The sequence below is a fragment of the Lithobates pipiens genome, unplaced genomic scaffold, assembly GCF_037356315.1.
Source record: "Lithobates pipiens isolate NorthernLeopardFrog02 unplaced genomic scaffold, aLitPip1_a1.2 Scaffold_13, whole genome shotgun sequence".
NCBI lineage: Eukaryota > Metazoa > Chordata > Amphibia > Anura > Ranidae > Lithobates > Lithobates pipiens.
Genome location: NW_027507718.1, coordinates 438,749,405 through 438,777,290, shown reverse-complemented (window position 1 = coordinate 438,777,290; position 27,886 = coordinate 438,749,405). Strand labels below are relative to the sequence as shown.

General features: G+C 43.2%; 1 protein-coding gene across 1 annotated transcript in view; it reads right to left on the bottom strand.

Moving 5' to 3' along the window:
• The window catches only part of SEPSECS (Sep (O-phosphoserine) tRNA:Sec (selenocysteine) tRNA synthase), a 63,982-nt gene that overhangs the window by 25,568 nt on the left and 10,528 nt on the right, over positions 1-27,886 (bottom strand). The window contains exons 3-7 of the mRNA XM_077477689.1: positions 24,943-25,061; positions 24,693-24,851; positions 20,939-21,092; positions 16,737-16,839; positions 2,280-2,501 (exon numbers count right to left, since the gene is read on the bottom strand). Coding sequence (XP_077333815.1) covers positions 2,280-2,501; positions 16,737-16,839; positions 20,939-21,092; positions 24,693-24,851; positions 24,943-25,061 — 757 coding nt within the window. The remainder of the gene's footprint in view (positions 1-2,279; positions 2,502-16,736; positions 16,840-20,938; positions 21,093-24,692; positions 24,852-24,942; positions 25,062-27,886) is intronic.

Sequence of the window (27,886 nt, the reverse complement as noted above, 5' to 3'; positions counted from 1 at the left end):
ACAACCAAATCCGGTGGATTTTGTCCGAAACTGTTGCATACACACGGTCGGAACAAGTTGTCTGAAAATCCAATTGTACATAACGTGATGACGTTATTTCGTTACAATGGGACTATGTTCAGGCTAGTAGCCAATAGCTTTGGTCTAGGAATTTGATCTGACCATCCGTGGCACTTTGTCCGTCAGATTAGGCTACACATGATCGGAGTATGTCCGATCGGAGCATTTTGTCAGAAAATTTTACGAACAAGTTGGAAAACTTGGTCCGTCGGAAACAGTCCGATGGAGAGCACACACAGTCGGATTATCCGACAAAACGGTCCGATAGGACACACTTCGTCGGAATCTCCGACCGTGTGTACAAGGGCTTACATTTGTGGTCATTGGGAAGAATTGCCTCCCTATCGATAGCTAAAAAAAGATCAATGGTATCAGTGGGAACTTATCTGAGAGGCAGAAATTGCTCAAGGAACCCCTAGTTTGTAGAACACACACACACACACACACACACACACACACAGTGCGATTATGTACACAGGACCACCTGGCTTTACCTTACTGTGGACATTTCTTGCATCTACAACGACATTGTGCTTGCATAGTTTGTGTAATCCCAAAGCTGCCACCTTGAAAATATATCAAGTGCAGCTGGATAATGCATGTAGTATCCAATCGCTAGGTTAGCCTGTACTTCAGCCCCTGTGCATATTTATATTAAAGTGGATGTAAACCCTCACATATACCCAGTGAAGTGAAAAGCCTCAGATGATACACAGAGATGAAACAAATCTCCCTACATGTTTTACATGTATATCGGCTATCTTCATCCTTGTATACGGTTTAGAAAGTGCACGTCCTGTTAGATTTTTCACTTCCTCATTTCCCTGTAGGAGGAGATAATTGCAAGACACAGACAGCCGATTGGAGGAAAGGCCCCCAGCCCCTCTCCACACATGCCGGGCGTGTCTGTGACTAGTTTAGAAGTCGGACAATTTATAGCAACCTCCCCAACACGCACGTCTATCTTCTGTATCGGAGTACTTGTTAAAAGTGTTCAGGCTGATAATAGAACAGAGCGGGACAAAAGCTACGAGAAAGATAGAGCGAGCGAGAAAACGAGAGCGAGAGAGAGCGCGCGAGAGAGAGAGAACGAGAGCGCGAGAGAGAGAGAGAGAACGAGAGCGCGAGAGAGAGAGAGAGAACGAGAGCGCGAGAACGAGAGAGAGAGAGAACGAGAGCGCGAGAGAGAGAGAACGAGAGAGAGAGAGAACGAGAGAGAGAGAGAGAACGAGAGAGAGAGAGAACGAGAGAGAGAGAGAGAACGAGAGAGAGAGAGAACGAGAGAGAGAGAGAACGAGAGAGAGAGAGCACGAGAGAGAACGAGAGAACGAGAGCGAGAGAACGAGAGCGAGAGAACGAGAGAGCGAGCGAGAACACCATAGATATATGTGCCCAGCTGAAATTTCATGAATCGGGTTTACATCCACTGGCACACACTACAAATTTACTTTTTCCCCCATTCAACCCAGCGGGTTTAAGGGGGAAAAAAAACCTGACAGCTCGGAAGGAGCAACTGTACTAACAATCTGATGTTAGTACAGTGATGTTCCCAACTGAGCTATTGTGTTCTCAAAGCAGGCGGGGGCGGGTTCTGTAGGACCAGCTGCAGCAGACACGGGCCATATGTTGGCCAGTTTCTATTGAACCAGCTGATGCTGCCCGACATTCATCCTGTGTACAGTAAGCTCTAGTCACTGATCACATCTCTGCCTTTTGGCGAAGATCAAGTGTAGTCTTCTCAAGGACTTGGCTTTTGTCTGTGATAATGAGGGTTTTTGCAGCCTTGACACACTCAGTTCCACCTTTAGATAAGCAACTCTTGACAAAAGCTACAGCGATCCCCGTCTATTCTGTAAGAAGGTACCAGGTACATAAATGCTGCATCGCATGTCCTTTAAAATGGTGCACTGCACACATTGTATTGAAACAATATACTGTGACATTCATATCACGGGTAGCTATTCTGTATGGGTTATTACAGCATTTTTAGTATGATGCTCGCTTTTTCTTTGTCCGGAACACTTGTTCGATCAGAAAAGCAAAGTGTTCCTAAATCAGACACAAGGCACAGGCAGGCAGGCAGTTTCCAGGAGACCGGAATACCCATAGCAGCAACTGGGTTAAATCTCTCAGCATTTACAGACTGACATTTATACAAACTTCAATTAACCTCTTCAGATTTAAACAGACCTCCTTTTTTCTCTAGCACAACAGCTTACCTTCCTTTCTGTCAAGAGATTCTTATATCCACTTGCACCAAGTGACAGCAGTGTTATTAGGACATCCAGAGATGGAGAGGCAGATGCTCTCCCTGGGTACATTTTGCTAATTTCCTCCAGAAAAGAATTGTTGAAACCAGCGATAACAGCTCCCCCTACTGGAACCATAAAATTCTTGTCTAAGCTCTGCACAAAAGCATCTATTCTTCCTTTACGAGCTCCCTGGAAATAAAATAAAATGAAGGCTCATTTACATTTATACAAAATAGTGTATGGAAAGGACAAAAAAAATAAAAAAAAATGTAAATATATATATTATATATACATATATACATATACACACACACACACACACACACACATATATATAATATTATTTAAACAGTGGAAAACAAGAGGAATTCCATGTATGGATATTTTATACAGTTACATTAGTCCAGCTTGGACCAATGTAACTATACAGAATATATCCCTTATGCCCCTGAAAGCTAGAAATTGCTGAATGCAGGTTCCTCTGGTGCATTCTGAACACAGAAGGTTGGCTACTTAGCACAGGCACACACATGCACTTGTTAAGCAGCCAATCTGCTGTGTTCAGAATGCAGCAAGGGAACCACTCGGCATAGGAATCGGAAGCAAGTGGAGATGAATGGAGTAGTGGTGTCTACTTTCCTGATTTCCAGGGGCATCAGTCAGATACGGTATATGCATAGTTACATTGGTCTGAGTTGTACTATCATCCAGAAATCAAGTAGTATAAAAATTGGGAGCCTAATCCCCAACCAGGCTACCAAAAGAAAAGGGGCGGCAGTTTGGACTATTGCGGTACAATAAAAACAGTACAAAGAATAATGTAACAAAAATATAATTATAAAAGTTAGATGTTATTGATGCCGAAAAACAAATCATCATTTACAAAAAGGTTGGTCTTTATTAGTAAAAAAGCAAGCAATTACAAGCAGTATATGACACAATATACAATACAGATGCAAGGTACGCCACATAACAGAACGAAAAATCACAGAACCAGTCAGTATATCAACACCAAAGTCATACCCCCAGATAGGGGACAATAGACAGAAGGTAAAACAGGATCGACTATTCTGTAGAACCCACCCACGGTTGCCACACCCTCGTAAATTTTTGCGGGCAGCCCCTGCTAGTATAAGTCAATTTATACATAGGTAGTACAGCATCTACAGCCTTTTCCCAGGCCCTCTTAGTAGGCGGAAGAGGCGAGATCCACTTGAGAAGGATTTGCTTCTTGGCATAGAACAGTAATAACGAAATCAAGGTTTTGGTGGGTCTGGGTCTCTGTATATCATTGTGTATGGCCAGGAGTGCCAGCTCAGCCGTCAGTGGGACACTCAGCTGGAGCCGTTCGTTAATACAGTCCATCACCGCAGACCAATACTGCGATATACGTGGACACGTCCAAAACATATGCAAGAAGGAGCCGAGCGGCATCTAGGGCAGAGAGGAGACCTGTCCGGGAATACTCTGTGTAGCCTCTGAGGCGTAAAGTGTATTCTATGTAAGACCTTCGTTTGTATCAACCGATCCTTAGAAGATATTAACAGCCTAATACTCTCCTCCAGGCAGTCCTCCCAGTCCTCCCTATCCAGAGTTGGAATGTCCCCCCTCCATTTGTCCCATAAAGTTTCCAACCTAGAGGACGAGCTATTGATCAGAACTGTGTATACTTCCGAGAGGGGCTTCGTAAGTGAGTCTTGAGCCAGGAGGTCCTCCAGTGCATCAAGTTCAAGGATAGGCGGTTCCGCAAACTGCGCCCGAAAGGCATGCCGCAACTGCCAATACCGAAAAGCATACTGCCAGGTACAGCATGCCTCTCCACCAGCCCCCGGAAAGGGACCAGAGCCCCATTGGAAATTACATCCCCCAGAGTCCTAATACCGTAACGAATCCACAGCTGCGGGTCCGGGATGGTTCTGAAGTGGGGAAGCAACGGGTTACCCAAATCATCATTTACATATTAAAACCATAATAGCGATACACATGTATGTCATCAGTGAGTAGTCACAAAGCAACTGATCACAGATGTCAGTTTCCTTGACTAGTTTCACTGACATTTACCGCTTCATCGGGAGGTTATCCATACTTCAGCAGGCCTCAGGCTCATAGTGCTACCACCTGATAAATAGTCCCCCACGGCAACTCGGGCGAGCTATATGATGTGATGATTGGAGTCTGAAAATGTTAATGAAGATAAAAGGATCCCGGGAGGGGCAAACCCACTAGGGGAGATAATGCCAGTGTGTGTCCCCCAGTATATGGCCATAAAGACCACAGGCCCAGAGTGGAAGCATAGTATAGCTTATCCACCCATGCCTGAGTCTCTAGGACTAGCTGGAGCACGTAAAGCCAGGAATTCAAGTCCAGAATATAATTATATATATATATTTTTATTTATTTTTTACCTAGGTAGATGCAGCATCAGTCCCCTGCCCTCTCTAAGATCGAGAATGGAGCAATCAAACAACACTGATCGCCAAGTTCTCAGTCTTCAGGCTACAGAGAGCCAGTGACAGTCAATTCACTGGAGCGCTGGGCTGTGAAGGGGGCCAGAACGACTGGCTCAGGCTCTCAGAGACGAGTCAGCTTTTGTTCCTAGCATCTGGGTGGAGGTTTGGGATTTTTTTCAGAGCCTGGACCTGGCCGCGGCTATAGCTTGCTGACAGCTAAAAATGCGTCACAGGAATGCAGAAGGAACTGCACTTCTGTGACCCATAGGAGCAATACAGCCAAAAAAGCTTTAGCTATACTTCTTTAAAATTGTTCTAGCATCCTAGTCATGGTGTGTGCTCACTACAGTAGACGCAGGTCTACCCTTACTTTAGTATTATATGCATACAAGGTAAAAGGGTAAGCATATTTCCTCACCCAGAAGAGACAGCTGCAGCATCCATCCTTAGTAATAAAAGGCTTATACGGGTATATGGTGTGCATGCATAAACTCGCACACAGCCATAAATTACCTAACATGCAAGGGCAGCATTGTGTGATTTACAAAAGCATGGCATATACCCGTGTAAGCTACTCATTACTATAGGCAACTGAATGCTGCAGCTGTCTCTCCCAGGCTCACATATATGCCCACAGTTTATGTCAGAAGCACAAAAGCATCAACGTGCATGAGGCCCAAGATGAGCCATTGCCAGCATGCCTTCAGTGGTGCTATACCGATTATTATGTGCTTGCAGCTAAACATTCTCCCTGGAGAAGAGATGCTTGAGAGAAGATAAAACGATATACACATATCTCAATGGTGATCCCAGCATAGTAGGAAAACTATGCAGTCTCAGGCAATGTAAGTCGGTCACTATCAAGGTGGCAAGGATGTGGAACTCCCTTCCACAATCGGTAGTGTGAGCGGGAAGTATTGATCGTTATAAAAGACTCTTGGACGGGTATCTTAGTGAACACAATATACAGGGGTATGGAAAATAATGATCAAAATAATGATGACATGAACACACACGTTGAATTGGATGGTCTAGTGTCTTTATTCAACCTTACCAACTATGTAACTACCTTTTATTATGTACATGATGCAACACGAGTCAAGATATGGTAGAGCCCACTGACCTCACTGGTTCAGGAGCAGTTGCCTCTGCATTATCTTAGTAGTTCTGTCCTAGGAGCTTTGCAATATCTATAGATCTGTCTCACCTTAAAGTGGTAGTAAAACTGTACTTTTCCACTTTATAATAAAGCATATCTGTGGGTTTAATGAATATCTCCTAAACATGCACCATACCTGTGCCGTTCCTTCAGATCCCCATGCCACAGGAGTGACGTCATCACAGCTTGGCCAGTCAAGCGGCTGCAACCCATGAACCCAGAGAGAAGACTGGTTGAAGGTGGAAGCCTCTGCAGCAGTGACAGCACACCGCTTGAGGGCTGGCTTTGTTGAAAGGCAAGTCTTTCATATTGTGCTAGTATGCAATTACATACTAGCACATTATGCCTTTACCTTGCAGGAGGAAACTTTTATAATTTTTTTCTTTTTAAAGTTTACTACCACTTTAACCTTCTTCACAATAAAAGCCTAACTCTTTCCCAAACTATCCAAAACAACAGAAGTCTGGCTAGAGTTGGGCTGCAAAATAAGAATAACTTTTTCCTATAAGCGGAGTGAAGATGTAGGACCAATAGCAAACAAATAAGTACCTTAGCATGGGGCTGTTTATTTGCCACAGCAAGAAAGAACATGGAATTAGTAGGGTGGTCAGATCCAGACCACCTCCAGACTACCTCTGGGTAGCATGTGGGTACAAGAGGGCTCTGATTAAATGTAGCTGTGAAGCAGCAGCATGGAACGCTGTAAACCTAAAAGTCCTGTCGGATTCACTTTAGTTAAAAAAAAAAAAAAGAATTTGCATGTTCATGTATTAAAACCTTGTACAGCTTTGTAATAATCCCTGCACATGACGCCACCTTTGTAATAATTTTACTCTAACAGGAATTTCTTCTAAAGTTTAAAACACTGAAGACTCCTAATCTTGAATAGGATTTTAATGAGGGACTGCATATTCCTGTGTCTTGGTCCATATTTATGGCCCTTCTCCATAATCATTTGCCGCAAGTCGGCAAAATTACTTCAGAGACAGATTTACGCAGCAAACTTTACCTCCTGGTTCATGTATACCAGAGACCACCTTTACCTGCAACTTTATACTGCTTTAGCTATAACCAATAACAAGCAGACTTAAAAAATAAATGAATAATAAAAAAATAATAAACAGCAATGGATCAACTGAAAGGTGCCCCAAATTGCAAAAAAATAATGCTGCTTTTTTTTTTTTTTTTTATTGGGAGGTGTGAACTGAATTTGCTACAGGTCACTTAAAGCGGTGTTGTACTCACATTTTAAAAAGCTCACAAGCCATAGTGTTTCTCCCATAGATGCCAAAACGAACCTTTATAAAAATCCGATCGCCGTAATTAACTTTTAATTTACATTTCAAAGGTGACTTCCGGGCTCTCCTCCCGTGGGAGTAGGCATGGTTATCGCCTTTCCCCGGCTCCGCAAAGTCCCCTGGGAGGTTTCTCACATTGTTCCCATGAATCAGTGGGGAACGCTGTCCTGGCAACCCGAAGTTTTACGTCGCCGCTCGCTGCTATCAATGAGCATGCGTGGGATCAAGTGGTGAATGCTGGGAGCACAGCTTACCTGTAGCTACCCCGGATATCTCCTAAACCTTCATGGTTTAGGAGATATCCCCCTGTATCAGCATGTGCCTACGTCATCAGCATTGAAAGAAATGGCTCATTCGTGCCGTTGCTTCAGCTAGTGTGCCGTTACCGGAGGCTCCCGCGGGAGTGACGTCATCGTGCCTCCGGCCAATCACAGCACTCGAACCCGTGATACCCAGAAGTAACTCCAGAAGTGATGTCGCCGGCCGGAGCTGTGTACTGGGACCACTACAGGGACTTCGATCTAAGGTGAGCATTTCATAAGCTCATTAAGCCTTTGTCTTGCAGGTTTTTTTTTGTGGCTTTACAACCACTTTAACCTCTTGCCGACCGCTTCACGCAGATATATTGAGGCAGAATGGCACGTACAGGCAAACTAACGTACCTGTACGTTGCCCTTTAAGAGGCGGCAAGTGGGCACGCGCCCACAGCAAGCTCCGTGAGTCAGATCTCTATGTCCGCTGGGATACCCGCGAATGTCTCACGGAGAGGAAGAACGGGGAGATGCTAATGTAAACAAGTATCTCCCCGTTCTGCCTAGTGACAGTGTCACTGATCTCTGCTCCCTGTGATCGGGAGCAGAGATCAGTGACGTGCCACACGTAGCCATGCCCCCCCCCCCACAGTTAGAAACACTGCCCAGGACACACTTAAACCCTTAACTGCCCCCTATTGGTTAACCCCTTCACTGCCAGTGTCATTTACACAGGAATCAGCGCATTTGTATAGCACTGATTGCTGTATAAAATGACAATGGTCCCCAAAATGTCCGATGTGTCTGCCATAATGTCGCAGTCACAATATAGAAGAAGAGGAAGAAGGAAGAAGAGGGGGGCGCATGCACAGGGCTGAGAGGATTGGACGCTTGAAGCAGTAGCTCCGCTCCACCCGGGACTCTTACCTCCTCGAGGGCCACACACGCCGACATCCGCAGAGATTCGGACACCCCACGACAAACATAAGCCCAGTGCATGCCGTCGAGGAGAAAGAAATTCCGGGGCACCGTCCAGAACACCCTAACACACACCATCTCCTCCGGACAAAGGAACAGTGCAGCATGACTCAAGATGGTGCCGCAGGGAGACACTTCTCCCCTGCCCCGACTTCACCGTCACCGCCAGCTCCGTCTCCAAACTCCAACAGTGTGTACCCCACTGCCCTTTCTAAAGCAGACCTTGAGGCTATGTATGCTAGACTGGCCACTAAAGTTTCAAACTGAACTCCATAAGACCTCTCACACACTGTCCAGGGAGATTGTGGCCTTGGGCACGAGGACAGAAAGACTTGAAACTAAACATGATGAATTGGTCCTAGCATACAATGACCTCAGTAGAGAACATAAGTCACTGGCAGCAGCATTCTCCATGATACAAGCGTAAGTCGAGGACCTCGACAATAGGAACAGGCGTAATAACATGTCTGTGAGGGATCCCCAAGTCAAAAACAGAATTCATCCCCACAGTAATTCGACTGTTCAAGTCCTTTCTCCCGGATTACAAATCCGCAGCTTTTAAAAAATCGTAGCCACAGAGCTTTACGTCCGAAGCCACCCGATGACAAGCCACCCAGGGGCGTGATCCTCTGTATGAAAGATTTTCTAACTAAGGAGGAGATTCTGAGGGCAGCCCGGAACAAACAGAGGATCGCCTTGGACTATCACCCCATCCAAATCTACCCTGACTTTTCTCTGGCCACCCTGGACAGGAGAAGAGGATTGAAAGTGATAACCACCGCACTCCAGGCAGCCCATATCCGTTATAGATGGGGTTTCCCCTTTAAATTGCTAGTGCCTCACAACAGCACCACATATTCTGCCTCTTACTTACTAAAAGTCCAGGAAATCCTTGTTAAGTTGGGCCTCTTTGATGCTACAGCAATCCCCCGACCACCTTTCACCCCTAGACCGGCACCAATTTGGCAGACTCCGCCACCTAGAAGGGATAGAAGAAGGATCCGCTACGAGATTGGAGACCGAAATGACGAACATCCTCGCTGATTGATATACCGAATGTTACATGGCTGGAGTTAATGCACACCCCCCGGCTATACCGCTTATTTTGTAACCCCTTTATTCGGGCCTCAGTCCCTCGGAGCCGCGTTTTGTCCCCCCCCCCCAACCCAGCAGAAACTTCATCCACACCTCTCGGGGCTTTTTTTTCACCTGTCCTTGGTTTTTTGTTTTTTTTTTGCCCCACGGTTCCAACCTCTTGCAACGCCAGACATTGGTGTTTGCAAGTTTGCTGGGTACAAGACCAGGTTGTTTCGTTAAGTAGACGGTTCGGTTTATATGGTACAGTTGTCTCTCTTTTGCTACCTGTTCCAGTTTTTAAATCTGAGGTTATGACTTTTGCAGCGTTACCACACATTTTTCTTTTTCTGGTTACATTTTGTTTTTTCTTTTTATTAATAGGTCAGTCAGTTTACAGTCTGTACAATGGTCCTCTACAGGAAGCTTATGATTTTATTGGTACCAATTGTATGTATGATACAGCTTACCACTCTTGTATGCTTTATTATATTATAGCTGTGCAAAGGACATTGGCGAGCCCCCTTATTGGTTTGGAACTGGAGAGAGGTCAACCTCTTTCCACACTTCCTCTAAGGACAATTGACAATTACGTGCATCTCACACAATGTCAATAGATTTAACTCCCCCAATAAGAGACGCAAAGCTTTTACGTTTTATAAACAGCTGGGAGCCAAAATTCTCCTGATTCAGGAAACGCATTTCTTTCCATACTTCCCCTCGTCAAAAAGGCCTCATCTCAAGACTCTATAGAATCTTAGAATCAACCGATGAGAAAGCCTCATTGAAATACAGGTCTCAATGGGAACAAGAACTGGGCCTGAGAGAGGAGGACAGACTGGAAGAAAGGCTGGCAGAACATGTGCAAATGCACAAAATCTTTAAACAATTAGAGAGACTGCCATTAAATTGACGGCACGTTGGTATTACACTCCCGTACGACTCAACAAAATTTTTCCACAAACCTCCTCTAGGTGTTTTAGAGGCTGAACTCAATTAGGCACATATCTACATACATTTTGTGACTGTGAAAAATTGCAACCCGTCTGGAAGGAAGTGCTTGAAATGATTGACAATCTGTATTGCCATGCATTGGACTATTGCGCTAAATTGGAAGTCATCCTTGATCCCATTTGCTCAGGTTGTATCACGCATTGATCTTATGATGATTGCAGAAAAAAATTTCCACACTCTACATGATTTCTACCCCGCATTTGAGGCAAAAATGGAACCCTTGGTTTTTGTTTAGACTTCAAGACTGACCGTACTTCGTTCTTTTATTCTGATCTCTTATCTCCCTCTGTTTCCCTTTTATTTCATATTGCTTTCCTTTTAATTAACGGAAATATCCTTCAAGATGTCTTGCACTTTTTATATATGGCTACTTATCTTTGTCAATCTGGACACTACCTTTACAAATGGTGACTTAAATGTCTGGCGAGATTATATATCTTTCATATGCAGTTTGATGTTATATTGAAGGAAGTTGTTTCCTTGTCTGTATGTTAAATTTCATTAACCTCAATAAAACTTTTTTTTTTCCCAAAGATTAATAAAAATGCCATAAAAACTATCCCCTATTTTGTAAACGCTATAACTTTTGCGCAAACCAATTAATAAATGCTTATTGTGATTTTATTTTACCATGTAGAAGAATACGGCCTAAACTTTTTATAATATATATATATATATATATATATATATATATATATATATATATTTTGGGGGATATTTATTATAGCAAAATGTAAAAAATAATGCGTCTTTTTCAAAATTGTCGCTCTTTTTTGTTTATAGCGCAAAAAATAAAAACCGCAGGGGTGATCAAATACCACCAAAAGAAAGCCCTATCTATGGGGACAAAAAAGGATGCTAATTTTGTTTCTGAGCCACGTCGCACGACCGTGCAATTGTCAGTTAAATCAACGCAGTGCAGAATTGCAAAAAGTGCTCTGGTCTGACCAGCAAAATGGTCCGGAGCTTAAGTATTTTTTTTTTTTTAAAACATGTTATACTTACCTGCTCTGTGCAGTAGTTTTGCACAGAGCAGCTTGGATCCTCCTCTGCTTGGGTCCAATGCTGGCACTCCTTGCTCCTCCTTTCTGCCGGATGTCCCCACAGCAAACAGCTTGCTGTGGGGGTACCTAAGCTGGCTCCCGAGTAACGGCTGTGTGTGTCCATTAACACAGAGCCGCAGCTCAGTCCTGCCTCATCTGTCTCCTGATTGGCTCACTGGCTGTGATTTACAGCTGCTGCAAAAAGCCAATCAGGAGTGCGGGTCACCAGAGAGGCAAGGCTCTCGTGGACATCTTTGGAATGAGAGGGGCACACAGGTTTTTTATCCTCATGCATAGAATGCATGAAGGTAAAAAAACCTTGTGCCTTTACAACCACTATCTAATTGAACAGTTTTGAATAGAGTAGGGAAGGATTAGAACCTGTCATGTTTGTACTGACACCCAGGGCTCCACCAGAAAGTCTCCTTTCACTTGCCAACCTGCTGACGATTTTGCCATACAGGAAGTCTGCAACAGGAACAAAGACAGAAATAAAATGTGACAGGGATACCAGACTTCTCCTACTCTGCCAATTTCTGTCTGTATCACAGTTGGACACTTCCGCTGGGTTCCTGTTTGGTAACTATTTTAAGTTGCAGAGAAAGTAAGAGCAAATCACACTAAAAAGGAGAAAAAGGATAGCAGCTGAAACCTTACCTGACGGGTTAACAAACACAGCACTGATTAGACGGAGGAATGGCCAGCAGCATCAAATCCATACTGATGTTATTCAGGAATTAAACAATGGCTTATGTACTATACTATACTGTATGTCATTAAATATTTAGAGACATACATAACCCACCATTAAAAGTACATCACACAGTACCATATCCCCTCATACATAAGATAATAAACCACATATAGAGGCCTCCCATAAGCAGTACCTGCTACTGGTCTATATTATACACCATTTCTCCATTCCATTCATGGGTACACATTTTCCATTATATAGGTTTGTTAATTCACAAAATTAATGTCCATAGCTGGATGAAAGCTGAACTAGTTCTTAATGCTTTCTGCAGAAAGCTTCAAGAGTTTAGGAGGCATGTGTGTGCGTACATTACTATGCATGTGAGGTGTCACGCAACGTCCAAGTGAGAGGATTCACTTTCATCAGAAATATTACCCTTTATGTATAAAAGGCTGAGAAAATCTACCATATTAAAAAATTCCTCGGATGGTTATCCACAATTTAAACCAGTACATATCAAGGAAACTTAAACACGTGTGGGTGTAGGGTGTATATTTTGATACGAAGGGCCAGTTTGTATTAAGTGGAGTACGCGCTGGAGATGCACGATTCTGACTAAAACGAGAATCGCAATTCTGTTTGCTTAGCTAAAGATCACAATTCTCTCAGGATTCTGGTGGCGTAAAACATCATCGTTCACATTATACAAAAAAAAAAAAAAAAAAAATGGGCCAATTTTACTGTTTAATGAATTTAAAAAATAAAATTGCGCTTGAAAGACCACTGCGCAAATAGTTGACATAAAATATTGCAATAACCGCCAGTAGGGTCTAAATATATAAAATGTTATATGTTTGGATGTTCCAAGTAATTTTCTAACAAAAAATACAGATTTTAACTTGCAAGCAACAAATGTCAGAAAAAGTTCATTCCTTTGAGCTAAAAGAACTACATGTTACAATGTTTATCTTTATCTCTGTCTAAGGCAGGGGTAGGCAACCTTTTGAGCACAGCGTGTCGAAAAATGTTTAAAAAAAAAAAAAAAAAAAAAAAAAAAAAAAATGGAGCGTGCCGATTTTATAACAAAAAAAATAATAATATCAACTTCACACTTTTATAAAAAATGCTATAAAACTACTTTAGTAGTGAGAAATTACCATCCTGCACTTCCATGCCTAAGATCAGCCTCAATTCATGCACCTTCACACCTCAGACCACTGTCCCTCCTGCACATCTGCCCACCGCCGCAACCCCCTGCACATCTGCCCCACTACTGAGTCATCTTCTCATCTGTCCTAACACTGAACCCATCTGGTCAGGTGTCCCACCACGGTAACCCGCTTTTTCCATCTTCCCCAACCAAATGTACCTCCTGCACATCTGTCTCACCTCTGTTCCCCCTGCTCTCCTGCCCCACCAACACTGGCTCTGGCTTGAAGGGACACAGAGTGCAGGGGTTCACTAGTAAGTGACACTCAAAGTTCCCAGAAGCTCAATAGTAATTTCACAAACTGTCACCTGATTGTGGTTCTCTAAATCACATTAAAATCCCTTCTTTCAGAGATTGGTAGCGGCAACCAAGCGAGTCATCTTCCTCTACATGGCGAATGGGGCTAGCAGGACTGTGATTGGCTTTAGCAGTGGCCAATGACAGTCCTCCTCCACCTTGAAACAGGGACGGACCATCTTTTATAATGTGTGGGGGCACAGTGCAATTCTGAAATTGGAATGCATTAGTGTCTCACTGACACTTCCCTGCGCTTCTCTGCTGATGGGGAGGGAGTCGAGTTCTGGCAAAAGACTGTGTGTGCCGAGGGGTTGCCTACCCCTGGCCTAAGGGATGTTGTGATAAACTTTGGCAGGCTGCCTGATAAATTTTTATTTTTTTGTCAGCTGTTAGAAGTGAGCAGAAAACTCTCTGCAATTTTTACATAGAATCCAGAAAAAGCGATTTTAAGATTGTGAGGATAGCTGAATCGTGCTCTTGATTCTTTAACCACTTCCCGCCCGGTCAATAGGAAATTGACTTCTGGGAAGTGGTTCCGTTATCCTGACTGGGCGTCTTACGATGTCCTTCAGGATAACATGCTGCCACTCGCCCGTGGGGGCACGCATCGTGGCAATCGGTGGTGCGGCGTCAGTCTGACACACCGCTACACCGATCTCGGTAAAGAGCCTCTGGCGGAGGCTCTTTACCACATGATCATCCGTGTCATCCGGGGGGGGGGTCTGCGCTGATTGTTTATCAGCGCACCCCCCTCCCCCCTCGGATGCCCACACTGGACCAACAGGGAAGCCCCCAGGACCACCTGTGCAAATGACAGCCCAATCTGTGCCAATCAGTGCCCACAAATGGGCACTGACTGGCACCATCATGCACAAAATAAAATCAGTGATGCCCAGCAATGCCACCCATCAGTGTCATCGGTGCCACTCAGTGTCCAGCAGTGCCACCCATAAGTACCCATCAGTGCCGCCTATGAGTGCCCATCAGTGCCGCATACCAGTGCCACCTATCAGTGCCCATCAGTACCACCTCATTAGTGTCTGTCAGTGCAGCCATATCAGTGCCCATCATTGTACAAAACGTACTTATTTACAAAAAAAATTTAACAAACACTTTTTTTTTTTTTTCAAAATGTTTGTTGCGCAGAAAATAAAAATAAAATAAAAAAAAAATAAAAAAAATCACTGAGGTGATCAAATACCACCAAAAGAAAGCTCTATTTGTGGAAACAAAATGATAAAAAATTAGTTTGGGTACAGTGTAGCAAGACCGCGCAATAGTCATTCAAGTTGCTACAGCGCTGAAAGCTGAAAATTGGCCCTAGGCAGGAAGGTGTCTAAGTGCCTGGTATTGAAGTGGTTAACGATCACGCAGAAGTACACACTAAGAAAAATCGTCCAATGTTCTTATAGTGTCTACCCCACTTAATGCAGGTTAACATGGGTCGAATTCAGAAAGAATCTTTCGAAAATCAGAAATTTTGTGATCCGATAGTGCCACCATTGATTTCAAATTCGACCAATCAAGCCTTCAATTTTACCTTATATTGCTACGGAAAAGAATTTTAGTGGCTGGGAATCCTCTTTTCTTTCCAGACCACAGCTCGTGCACATTTCTTTTTTGATTATATTTCTTGCACGATTTTCCCATGATTGATTAGAAAGAAGTTTGTTTTTCCAAAAATTTTTAACATGCCCAATCGCTCAAATTTGTTGCTGAAGCCCACTAATGGTATGAAATTCAAAAGAAAAAAAAAAAAATAAGTCTTAGTTGTGATTTTTGTAAGAAAATTCTTTTGGAATTCTACGCATATACGGCTTGCTTAAAGTTGGTAATACATGGTTTGAAATTTGTTCGAGGAAAAAAAAAAAAAAAAGTCTTATTTGATAGAGATATATCAAAACGTACATGCAAGAACACCATCACTGTATCAAAATATTTCCCGCAATTGACATATTAAATTGTACATTTTTCATTGATAGGCGGAGATGATGTAAAGATTTTGCGACCTTTGCGTACTTGCCAACTGCATTTAAAAGAAAGATCCTACTTTTTTTTTTATTGCTTGTACTTCCTGGGTTATGTTTCGTTTCAACACGCACATGCGCTGTAGGTTTTTTTTTTCTAAACGGTTTCCAATCAATTCCGCTACTAATGTATAGAAATCAGACGGGGGACGACGACGACTGTCAGCGCAGGCTTTGAGCCATATGAGTGAGATACGCTCTCGGCTCAGAGCCCTGAAGCAAGCAGCCCCACTGAGCCCCCCCCCCCTACAGTGGTGGAACGCTAGGGCATCTTATCACCCCCCCTTCAGTGACCTGGATCGCAGCAGCTCAGGGTCTCACTCTTGGGAGCAGCAGGTTGCTTGGCATGCCATGATGTCAAGGCGTGTTCCCGAGCAGCTCAGTGTGGAGCTGGAAGAGAAGGGCCCAGAAGCAGCACAGGGAAGCTGGATAAGAGGGGCAACAACATATAGAGGAATCGATTCCTGCCTCCTGCAGCTGCTGAATGCCTGCAGGGGGGGGAGAGGAGGAGAAGTGGGCATTCATCAGCTGCAGGAGGCGGGGATCGATTACTAACATTTTCATGTCTACAAACTCTCCCTAATAGGTACAGAAAATTGCATGCAAAGTTGTACATTAAAATTTGAATATCTGTTTTCACTTAAACATCCTCTCTAGATTAAGGTGAGCCAAAACTCAATTGCTGCAGACCATTCCATTGTGTCCTTCCTCCATCTCCTCCGATTCATTGAGTCCGCTAGCTGCACTTGCACTAAAATAGCTGTAAATCAGCATACACAGAGGTCTCCAGGAGGATGGACTTTAGTTTACACCTAGAAAATCTATTTCAATGCTATAAGAATGATTATTCATGAAACTACACCTCTACTGTATATAGGTGACATTTACTAGTGTGACACACCTAATAACAATCCCAATAATAGTAATACCTGTTGGATAAGATGCATACATTTTGAAGACTGAACACCGTAAGCATTATTCACAATGTGTGGAATATCATACTTGGTACAGATCTCTGACAATTCTTCCAGCCTAAACAAAGCACAAGGAGTTTATTTGTTAGGTATCCCCCCATATGTTTATTCCAGCAACAATTTTTACACTTCTAGAAACTTAAAATAGTAATTCCAGGCAACGGTGAACTACTAATGCTATGCAGCAAACAATGTAGCGGTGCGAATATCTAAATGTTTGGTTAGTTTATCTTAAGCCGAGTCCTCTGTAAGTGACTAGCCAGATCCAGAGAGCACCTCAAAGGGTCAATGGATACGTAGTTCCTGAAGCAAGAGCTGAGGCCTTCCACCAATCACATTTAAGCCTTAAGACAGCTTTGAATCTAACTGACAACTAAGAGAAACTATTTAACATTGAAATATATGTATTCATTCAGGCTTTCTGTATTTGAGAGACAGAAAGGAGCCTACATTTGATATACTCCCCAACACAAGCATGGGTTATCAGATTACCAATCATAGTCTGGGATGGACTGGCCAAAAACAGACGTGCAAACTGGTAGGCTGTGTTCCCTGTATGGATCGCAAGCTGTAAAGTATATGAAAACCCTAATAATGAACTTCCCTCATTTGGTCTTGGAAGTACACAATTGATATATCTGTCAAAAAACAAACAAAAAAAATACCCATTGGGTTTTACCAAAAATCTGGTACACTTCCTGTGTTGCAGTCTCATCAGTTACATTGTCCCCAGGTATGTCAGAGGACTACAGAACCCAACCCCCCCCCCCCCCCCCCATGTCATTGGCAGTGCAGTGTCTCTGTGCTGACAGCACGCTCAATGTGCCCTCCCACCAGAGACGGAAAGACCAAAGACAGCTCTTGATCCCCCATCAACAACTGGTAGCCAGCAGGATAGGCCCCTAATCATGTGACCAAGGTGACAGCCCATCACAGTGGTCACATTATCGCTGATCCTTCCCACTCCCTGAGCAAATTAAAAAAGATGGCGGGGCTGGGTGGGAAGGGGTTAAAATTGCGTTCTTGGGGTTTTGGTATGCTTTAAAAAAGTGTTTTGTTTTTTTTTGTTTTGTATCCTGCCAGGTTACAAATAGTTGAGCCTCTAAAAAAAAGGTACGGTAGGATTTCACTGCGTGGTAATGATGATGATTAAACCAAAATACTCGTTAGTTAAGGGAAAGGGTCGCCCTAAACCTGAACTCCAGGAATACAGATACTTTGTAAAAAAAAAGCAGACATACTATGAGTTAGGAAGTTAGCTTCCGGAGCAGAGTCAATGCAGCTGTTATGCCTTCCTCTTCCCTTTCTACCCAATAACAGGAGCCTTTGTATTTTTTGAATGAATTCACATAATACAAAGTCTTCTGTGAATGGGCAGCAGAGGAGGGGGTAGGCATAGCTGCTGTGTGTGCTTCTCTCCTCTCAGAGCCTCAAGTGTCTCCTCTAGAAGTGCCATAAACCTGTCAGATGTAAAATCATAGAGATAAGTCATAGTATGCCTGCACTTTTCACAAAGTTGCCGAATTCTTGGAAGCTTAAAAAAAATAAAAAAATCCACAACAAAATACAAACACCTCTTATACTACTGTTCCAATACTTGGAGCCTACTGGTTCTGCTGACAAGCTGAACATAAAACAGACATGTAGAACTTTCTAAAGAACCGAATGCATTTCCTGTACAATTCTGGCTAACAGCATTGTGCTGAAGGTGGCTACTGACATCGTGCAGAAATAATTAACCATCTGGAGATATCCCACCTATCAGAGCGATCTTTCCTCTTGAATACAGTTTTTTGGGGGTATGAGGGGTCTGTGGTTCTTATAGATGTGAGAAGGTCACCTGATCCAGTGGGAACAGGAGATGCTCATTTTAGGTATATGGGCAGTTTACAGTGTATCTAAACACAAAAACATAATGCATTATATTGAAAATTACCATTACTTAAAATGTGGCGCTTGTATTCGTTTCCCTTCCTTTATTTTTTTTTTCCTTTTTATTTTCCTTTAGGTTCAGCAGTGACAGAGGCCTGGGACAAACCATATAAAGTGGAACTATAGGCAGGAATACACAACTATTCTCCAACAGTCCAACACCTGTGAGCTGTCTCACTGGCGTCAAAATCAACTCATCAGCTTTTTCCCCAGGTACTGTTACTGTGGCTATCTTCCACAGTGGATTGTGAAAAAAGCAGGTAAGTATTTTATTGCAGAGGAGACATAGCATGTTTTTTGTTTTTTTTAGCAATTAGTTAAAAGGCAATACCAATGGGGGTGCTTACAATGGTCAACTTTTATTCATTAATATAAATCTTTATCCCAAAAAAAGTTAAAATAAAAAAATAAAATAAAAAAAAACGGTTTCTGCAACAGTAAAAAAGGGGAAGGTCTTAGCTGGAGTTCAGCCTTAATTTGTTGACTTTAGTAATATCCAACTGAATCTACAAGACCTTGTAATATTTCCCTCTTCAGACAATGTTTCTGTCCATGAGTGTTTCTATTGCTCCTCCCTTGATAGTGGTAACACCCTAAAGATGGCCACACATGGATCGAAAATTGACCGGTTCAGCAGGAACTGGACAAATTTCGATCCATGTATGGGGGCAGTGGTTGTACAGAAGTCAATCTACTAGATAAATGCCACTCAATCAGCACCTCTGGCTACAGCCAGTAACGCTGATCAGTGTATGGTGATGGCGAGGAAGTCAGAATACAATAGCTCAGCGGGAGTAAATTCCCCATCCACCTAGAATGTGTGGATGAGGAATCGGGTCAGTTTTTTCCTTCAACCTGCATGTTTGAAAAAAAAAAAAAAAAAAAAAACTGGGCTACTTAACACAAGAAGTGTGTTACTGGCCAGATTTCTATGTAAAAATTGGCTGCCCTGGGACTCAAAAAATAAAATAAAATTAAAAAAAAAAAAACGGAAGAAGTAGGAATGGCGCTGCCTTCTAGTTTGCTAAGAAGAAAAAAAATATATATACCTATCAAGATACTTTGTATTTGTAATAAATAGAAATGAAAAATAAATTAAAAACACAATTTACACCAAGTGCTGTGTTGAACCCTCTGGTGGTTGTTAGTGAACTGGGTTCTATATAACCCCTTAAAAACAGTGTAAATAAACTTTTTATTTTCACCCTAAAAATTGCCCTTTGTTTTTTATTTTTTATATATTTTTTTATAATGTGCCATATATATGAAAAAAGGTTGATGTATTATAAATATAATGTGTGTTAGACCCTATGTGTTAAAAGTAAGAAAAAAAAAAAAAAAGTTGCTATACCAAAAATATTTAAATATTCCAGGCGAACTATAATATATGTTAGGGTTGGAGAAACCCCCAAAAATATTTAAATATTCAAGGTGGAAGGGGCAGCTACATCTTTTTGCATAAGTAAAACCCTGCAGAATATTTATATATCTGTAGCGCAGTACCATTTCTTTTTTCTGCCCTGGGACTCACCTCATTGACTGAGACAGCAGCAGGAGCCTTTGGCTTCCACTGCTGTCAATAACAGTTAGTGAGCCGAGGAGAGAGAGAGGGCCGAGCCATGGCTCTAAGTGTCTTAGCCCTTGTACACACGGCCAGACATTCGGACCACAAAATCCGTCGGATTTTTTCCAACAGATTATGTCCGAAACTGGTGTTGCATACACAGTCAGACAAAGTTGTCGGAAAATCGTTTGGAACGTCATGACGTTCGTTCGTTACAACGGGACTACGTTCAGGCTAGTAGCCAATAGCTTTGGTCTCGTAATTTGATCTGAGCATGCGTGGCACTTCCAATCAGAATGCTCTACAAACGATCGGACGAAGTCCGATCGGATCAGGTTTTCGGAAAATTTTATATCCAGCTCTCAAACTTTGTTGGTCGGACATTTTCCGTCGGAATGTCCGACTGTGTGTACAAGGGCTTATAGAGCAGGGCTTGGGAGCAAGCACGCACCAGTGCCCCCATAGCCAGCAGATTGCTATTGGGGGCACTGGTCGAGGGGGGAGGACCCAAAAGAGCCAACGGGAACCAAGAAGAGGAAGGTGGGGGCTGCTCTGTGTAAAACCATTGCACAGAGCAGGCAAGTATATGTTTATTTTTATTTTTTTAAAGCCAAACCTTTAATATCACTTTAACAGTAGCGAGGTCACAATGACGTTCTACCTGTCAGGCACACGAGGAGCGAAGCACGATGTGGTGGAGTGAACACACAGGATGTTCTCTGCTCCAAGTTCCTGGATTCGAGATTCTACACTCTTCAGATCTGTGCGTAGCTCATCTCCTTCCAGCACATTCTCAATCACTACTGGCTCAAAACCTTTACAAAAGAATAAAACACTAGTTCATGATGCAATGAACAAATCACAAGACAAGTGCATTAAGTCCTGTAATGCCAGACAAAGACTTTCCTCTACCACCAATTACCTTACAGAGCCAATACTCCTTAAGCTGGCCATAGATGGATCGGATTTGGGCCAGTTAAGCAGGGAACCGACTGAACTTCGATCCATGTGTGGCTGTGCCTGTTCAACAGAAGTCGATCATTAGATAGTCCCGTAATCAGAGTATGATGTCTCAGTGGAGGGAATTCCTCTATCCACCTCGCTTGTATGGATGGAATAAATCATCTATAGCCAGCTACTGTGTGTTGGCTTAGTATAAGGGATTTCAGGTAATTTCACTAACTGAATTGTAATATAACATAATGGCGCTTATTTATTCTAATCAGTGCATTGTCCTGTAGATCAGTATGCCTCAAAAGATAACTAAAGCCCAAATTTTCTGATCAGTGGAAAATTTTCCGACGCAATTAAAATAATTGACCTCTGCCGCACAGGAGGAGCCCACGATGAATGGAAAGTGGCTAGTCTCCGCTGGACCAACTGCATTTCCATCAATGTGTGGCCTCCCCTCCCAACAGAAGTCTAGAATAGTTCTGTTGAAGGGACATGTTGGAAAATGTCCTGCTAATTATTGTATTCTGACAATAGTGGGTACTAATACTGGAGTGGGGGGGGGGCCTTTTGGTACATCTGTAACATACTACACCCAGAATATGGGTGCAACATGTTGCAAAAGGTGAACTTATCCTTTAAAGTTTCAGTAAAAGCTAAAAACTTTTGTTTTTTTGTTTTGCATAGCGTGGGGAAAGATTAGAACTAAGGTTTTTATTGCAGTCTGTGTCCCCCCTTAGGGAGACTCACCCTCTATTTGTTCTGTTTACCATTATAATCAACAGTGACAATAAAAGAAAATCCCACATTTTGGGTGAACATCAAAACAGGAAAAGAAGGGAAATCTTCCAATGGGGACACCAATTCCAACGATTCTGGTGACAACCAGGTTTCCCTAATTTTGGAGGTATTTCCATTCCGTTCCTGTTTTGGCTATGCGACAGGAGTGAAGGGATTATAAACCTCCCTTACTCTATCCAAAATAGAAAAACAAGGTTAGTCTTTAGTGAAACCTTAAATACAGACCAACCCATTTCAAGTACACCTGTCATTGAAGATATATACAGGCTGGCGTCACTCACTTCTGAAAATGCTATGTGCCTGACTAAATCTGGCTTCTGTATTTCTGTGTCCAAGGCTACCCATATAAACTTTGATTTCTCTTGTTCAGCTCATGGGCTAAACAACATAAATCTGATAATTCCTCTGGATAAATCTTCTGTACCAGCTCCTGTATTCAACATTTGCAGTGCCTGAATACCCAAACATTGACTGCATCTGGTTGGATGCAATACCAGTTTGGCTATTGAAGTCATAGTAAAGGCTCACTCTCCCCTCCATATACCCAAATTAAAAAAAGAGGTTTATACTCACCTGCTCTGTGTAAGGATATTGCACAGAGCAAACCCTTACCTCCTCTGTGTGCCCCAATAGAAAGCCCTGTGCTATGGTGGGCCGGCTGCACGAGTCCATAGATACACAGCACAGCTCAAACGTGCCCTCCCCCACCTCGCTGGATTTGACCGACACAAGCAGGAGCCAAAGGCTAATGCTGCTCTCAATCTGTTCTGTGAGAGCAGGGAAAAAAAATAAAAAAATAAAAGACTAGCGCTGCTGCAGATGAGCACAACGCTGGATCAAGAGGAGGCAAGTATTTAGGGAGTGAGCGAAAGAATTAGCAAGTGGAAGGTTTTTTACCTTAATGCATTAAAAGGATAAGTTCACCTTTTGTGACCTGTTACATCCATATTCAAGGTGTAACATGTTACACATACACCGGCCCCCCGCTCTCCCCTGATCCCCCATTCTGACAGCTAGCGGGGGATCTTCTCCCCTGGCTAGCTGACACAATCTCCGCCCGCACGGCTGCATCATCCTTTTTACAGTGCTCTGACTGAGAAAATTACAAAGTCTGATAGCCTCTGCGGCTGCTGGCTTGTAGTGCGCAATGAACTACCTTGGCGCTGTTGAGCGCTGTGGTAATTTATTGAGATTTCTGTCTCAAGTGTAACTGTTTGCTCGTGTTGGAGGTCTGGGAAAACAGATACACAGACTGTCTGCAAAAGCATGGCATTACACCGACGATCTGCTGATGGTGGGTGCAAGGGTTTACAGGTCCCAAAAAAAATTTTTTTGTAAAGGTGAACCTTTTCACTTTAAATTTTCCACTTGGCTACTTTGATTTAAAATGAAAAAAAGCATGGTCAAGTCAAGTGGTACCAACGGGACCACTCACAGGTTAAATTCCAGCTAATTCTGCAGGAATCTGCTGAAATTGGTGTCTAATATAGTTAGCTTAAAGAGGAAGTAAACCCTGATGGGTTTACTTCCTCTCTGTCTCCCTGCAAAGGTAAAGCATAATGGGCTACTATGCATCGCATAGTAGTCCATTATGTGTCACTTACCTGACACAGGAGCCAGCGATGTCACCGCTGTCCCCTGTAATCCAGAGCGTCCATCTTGTTCCGGGTATTGCTGCTCCGATCACTTACAGCACCGGAGCAGCGATGACGTCACTCCTGCAAATGGGAGCCACCACTAACGGCATATCACAGCTATGAGTAAGCGCTAATTTTAGCGTAAAACGCGTCAGCATTCCCTGTTCTACATTCCCTTTGCTGCTGTAACTCGTATGATGTAAAGGTTTTTTGGTGGAAACAATAAAGGCACAACTTATTTTACCTGATCCGGAGTGCGGCTATCCAGAGTTTATTTTGGTTTCTTCAACTAACGGCATATCGCCGTTAGCAGCGGCATGCTGCTAACGGCGATAGTGCGCCTGCGCGCCGCTGTCTACGGCGCATGCAACGTAGACAGCTGTGACTGTCTTTTAGGAAATATCTCCTAAACCGTGTAGGTTTAGGAGATATTTCTTGGACCTACAGGTAAGCCTTAATCTAGGCTTACCTGTAGGTCAAAGTGGTTTGTAAGGGTTTACAATCACTTTAAGACTGGGTTCACACCGATACCGGATGCAGCTTGCAGCAGTGGTCCAGTGCATCCCAGTTGTCCTGTGGGCTGAATTTTGAGCAAAATTTTGCCCCGAAACAGAGCAAAAGATGCACAGGACTCCTGTGCAATCCTCTCTGCAGCCTCCACGAAGATGTGTTAACTGGCTCCAAAGAGAGCCGCTCACAATCTCCCATCATGCGAATTGGTTGCAGGGAAATCCGCACTAGTGTGAACCCAGTTTAAGAGCTAGAATGGGAATTCAGCATATGAAAGGCAGAAGAAAAAAAAAAGGTCAGAATTTCTTATCTGTGTGGCTAGTCCAGGTCAGCAATTCAAAAGGAGTGAAATCAAAGTATCAGCATGACAATGGTCAGATAACTTGCATTTTCAGGAAAAGTCAAGAGTGGCCGCATTCGTATTCCTCTAATTACTGATACAATGTGGCCAGCGGAAGTTTGGCTTTGTCAGCCATAGCCGACTCATTACCCAGAGCTTAACATTTCACAATTTACCTGCAGTGATCATCGACTTGAAACAAGATTTCTGGTCTATTCGTGGCCAAATGATGTACTTTGCTTTTGGCCTTTTATGTCGAAGTGTCAGGAAACACAGGGTTAAGCTCATCCCAGTTGCCATGGGGACCACAAAGCAGCTTGTTGCAGTTCGCACACCTGTAATTGTAAGTCAGAACTGTAATGAACACCCTTTGTCATCGTGCCGCACTTTGACATGATTTGAAATAGAATTTGCAAATCCACCTGCCTGCAATTTTTAGCACATCCAGCACCACTGAATTGGTTAGCTTATTTAACAGACTGGAGCCTGCAGCTTTAGGTTGTACGGCAGCGATGTCTCCTGATCTTCCGATCCCATGGATGAGTCTGCAGATAACACAAAATAAATAAAAAATATGACTTGAAATTCTTGCAATGACTCAGACTGAATCAGTCATGACAGATGATATATTTTTCCAATAAATGTAAACAGCCAATGTTCTCAGGAGAGACTGCAAGCTGCGAGTTGGCGGCCTGGGTTACAGGTACGATGCCCCTCGGGAAAGGCTGTGTGATAAGATAATCCCCCGGGGTGAAGTCACATCTGCTACAGTACAGAAAGGAAAGAGAAATGTCAACAATCTATCTTCTGCTGAAGAAGTACCGGCATTTCAATCTGAATTCCAGATAAACAACTAAAAACACAGCTAAAATGCACATTTTATGGTTTGCCTATCAAAGCGTTATATTTGTATTCAGTAGCCAGACTTGTCATCCAGGTACCCATGACAGACCCTTCAGCCATATTGGTGTCATAACATTATTCCAGTGCAGTGTTTTTTTATCCACTAACCTGCTCCCAGCTTGCAGACTAACCAACAAAATGAGCAGAACCACATGTCAGGGTCATAAGTCTGCTCTCTCCTCCTGTCAGCAAGCTCCCTGTATTTGTCCAACAGCATTAGCCCATGCAGTAAAATGTGATTGGCTCACAGTGCTGCCCACCCGTCTCCCAGTCTGAGCCCTAGAGTTGAAAGTGGGAAGTGTATACGAATTAAAAAAAAAAAAAAGGACATCCAAGAGGTGCTAGGATTTGAAGACTAATTTGTATAGAGCAGTGAAATGAAAGTTATCATTTATAGCGCTCACTGGCTTTGCTTAGGCAGCTCATATACCACCTCCACCCTCCAGTGGGCACCAGAAAGTCATCAAAAAACATAGAAACACAAGGAGTATTGTTAAGGAATCTAATGTACATAATGATAATCAGAAAATGTCTATTTGCTTATGTGTATACATGTTCCTTACTTATTATGTAGTATACAGATTGACTCTCCGTTCGGAGTTAAGATGGCGTCTATACCCTACATCCCACGTGTTAGAAGATTGCATTTGAGATAAGGGAACCAGCTTCAACCAAACTTAGCATAAAGTTTCTTCATTTCTCTTGTATTGTAACCAATAAGATGTACCTATTAGACTGACATAGCAATGACGTATCTTTCTGTATAAAATATTAGCCCCGCCTACGAATAAAGCAGAACGTAGAAGTAGCCTGAGCTGAACGTATCTCAGTGTTTACTTCTAATGTGCATGCACATTTATACTTTTTTTAATTAGAAATAGCAGCAGATAAGAACTACAAACTAGTTCAAGGTTATCTGATTCAGTATCAGACCGAAATGTGAGTCCAAACTGCTTTAGGGCCGGTTCACACTGCAGGCGAGGCGAGGCGACTCAGACTTGCCTCGCCGCGACCTGCCGCGACCTCAGCGGCAACTTGCAGATGACTTCTGTATAGAAGTCAATTCAAGTCGCCCCGAGGTCGCCCAAAAGTAGTACAGGAACCTTTTTTCTGAGTCGGAGCGACTCGAGTCGCTCCTCTCAGAACGGTTCCATTGTACAGAACGGGGGCGACTTGCGAGAGCGAGGCGAGGCGAGTCGTGTCGCCTCGCATCGCCCGCTGTGTGAACCGGCTCTTAATGGTTCACATATTAAAAAGCCAAAATATTTAGATGTGAACCATTAAAGTCATTTGGACTTTTGTACAGCTCGGTTTGGTACTCTTATGTAGGGTTATGCTTTAAGGAAAGCTTATATGAAGACAGGGCTGAGATACTCATGCAGCTTGCACTTAGTAAATAGTAGGCAGAAGGTTTTATACATGAATGCATTATATACATTCAGGTACAAAGTCTTCTGTATGTAGCTCCCACCTCCTTATACTTACCCAAGCCTGATCTCGATCCAGAGATGTTCCGAAGAGCACTGGCTCTCTCGACTCTTCTCACTAGCCATGGAGGCAGCAATGGGAGTCATTGGCTCCCGCTGCTGTCAATCACAGACTGTGAGGGAAGAGTGTGTGGTGGTGCTGAACCATGCTGTGTGTGTCAATGGACACAGTGCGGCTCGGGATCAAGCCCACATGGGTGCCTCCGTAACAAGCAGTTTGCTATAGGGGGGGCGCTCTCCGAGGGGACCTGAGAAGAATTGGATCAGGGCTACTCAGTGCAAAACCATTGCACAAAGCAGGTAAGTATAACATGTTTTTGTTATTAAAAAAAATTATAATATATATATATATATATATATATATATATATATATATATATATATATATATTCCCTTTACAATCACTTTAACCACTTACCGCCCGCCATATAGCAAAATGCCGTCCGGCAAAGTGGTTTTAATATCCTGATCAGACCTCATATGACGTGATCAGGATATGAAGCCAGTGCACGCCCCCGGGGGCGCGCATCACAGTGATCGTTGTTGCAGGGTGTCAGTCTGACACACCGCAACTACGATCTTGGTAAAGAGTCTCTGACGGAGACTTTTTACCATGTGATCAGCCGTGTCCAATCACGGCTCATCACAGTATAAATAGGAAGAGCCGGTGATCAGCTTTTCCTCACTCGCGTCTGTCGATTATCAGCACAGCCCCGCCCAGGATGCCCACACTGGATCTCCAGGGATGACACCAGACCACCAGAGATGCCCAGCACCAGGTATGCCCCCCTAGACCACCAGGGATGCCAGTCAGTGCCCACAATAGATGCCAGTGTTCACAATGGGCATCACTGATTGCCATGCATTATTGTTTGGCACTGATTGGCATCCATCCCTACAATACTGTACACTACAATGCCACCTATCAGTGCCCATCCGTGCCACCTATCAGTGCCAATCTGTGCCACCTATCAGTGCCT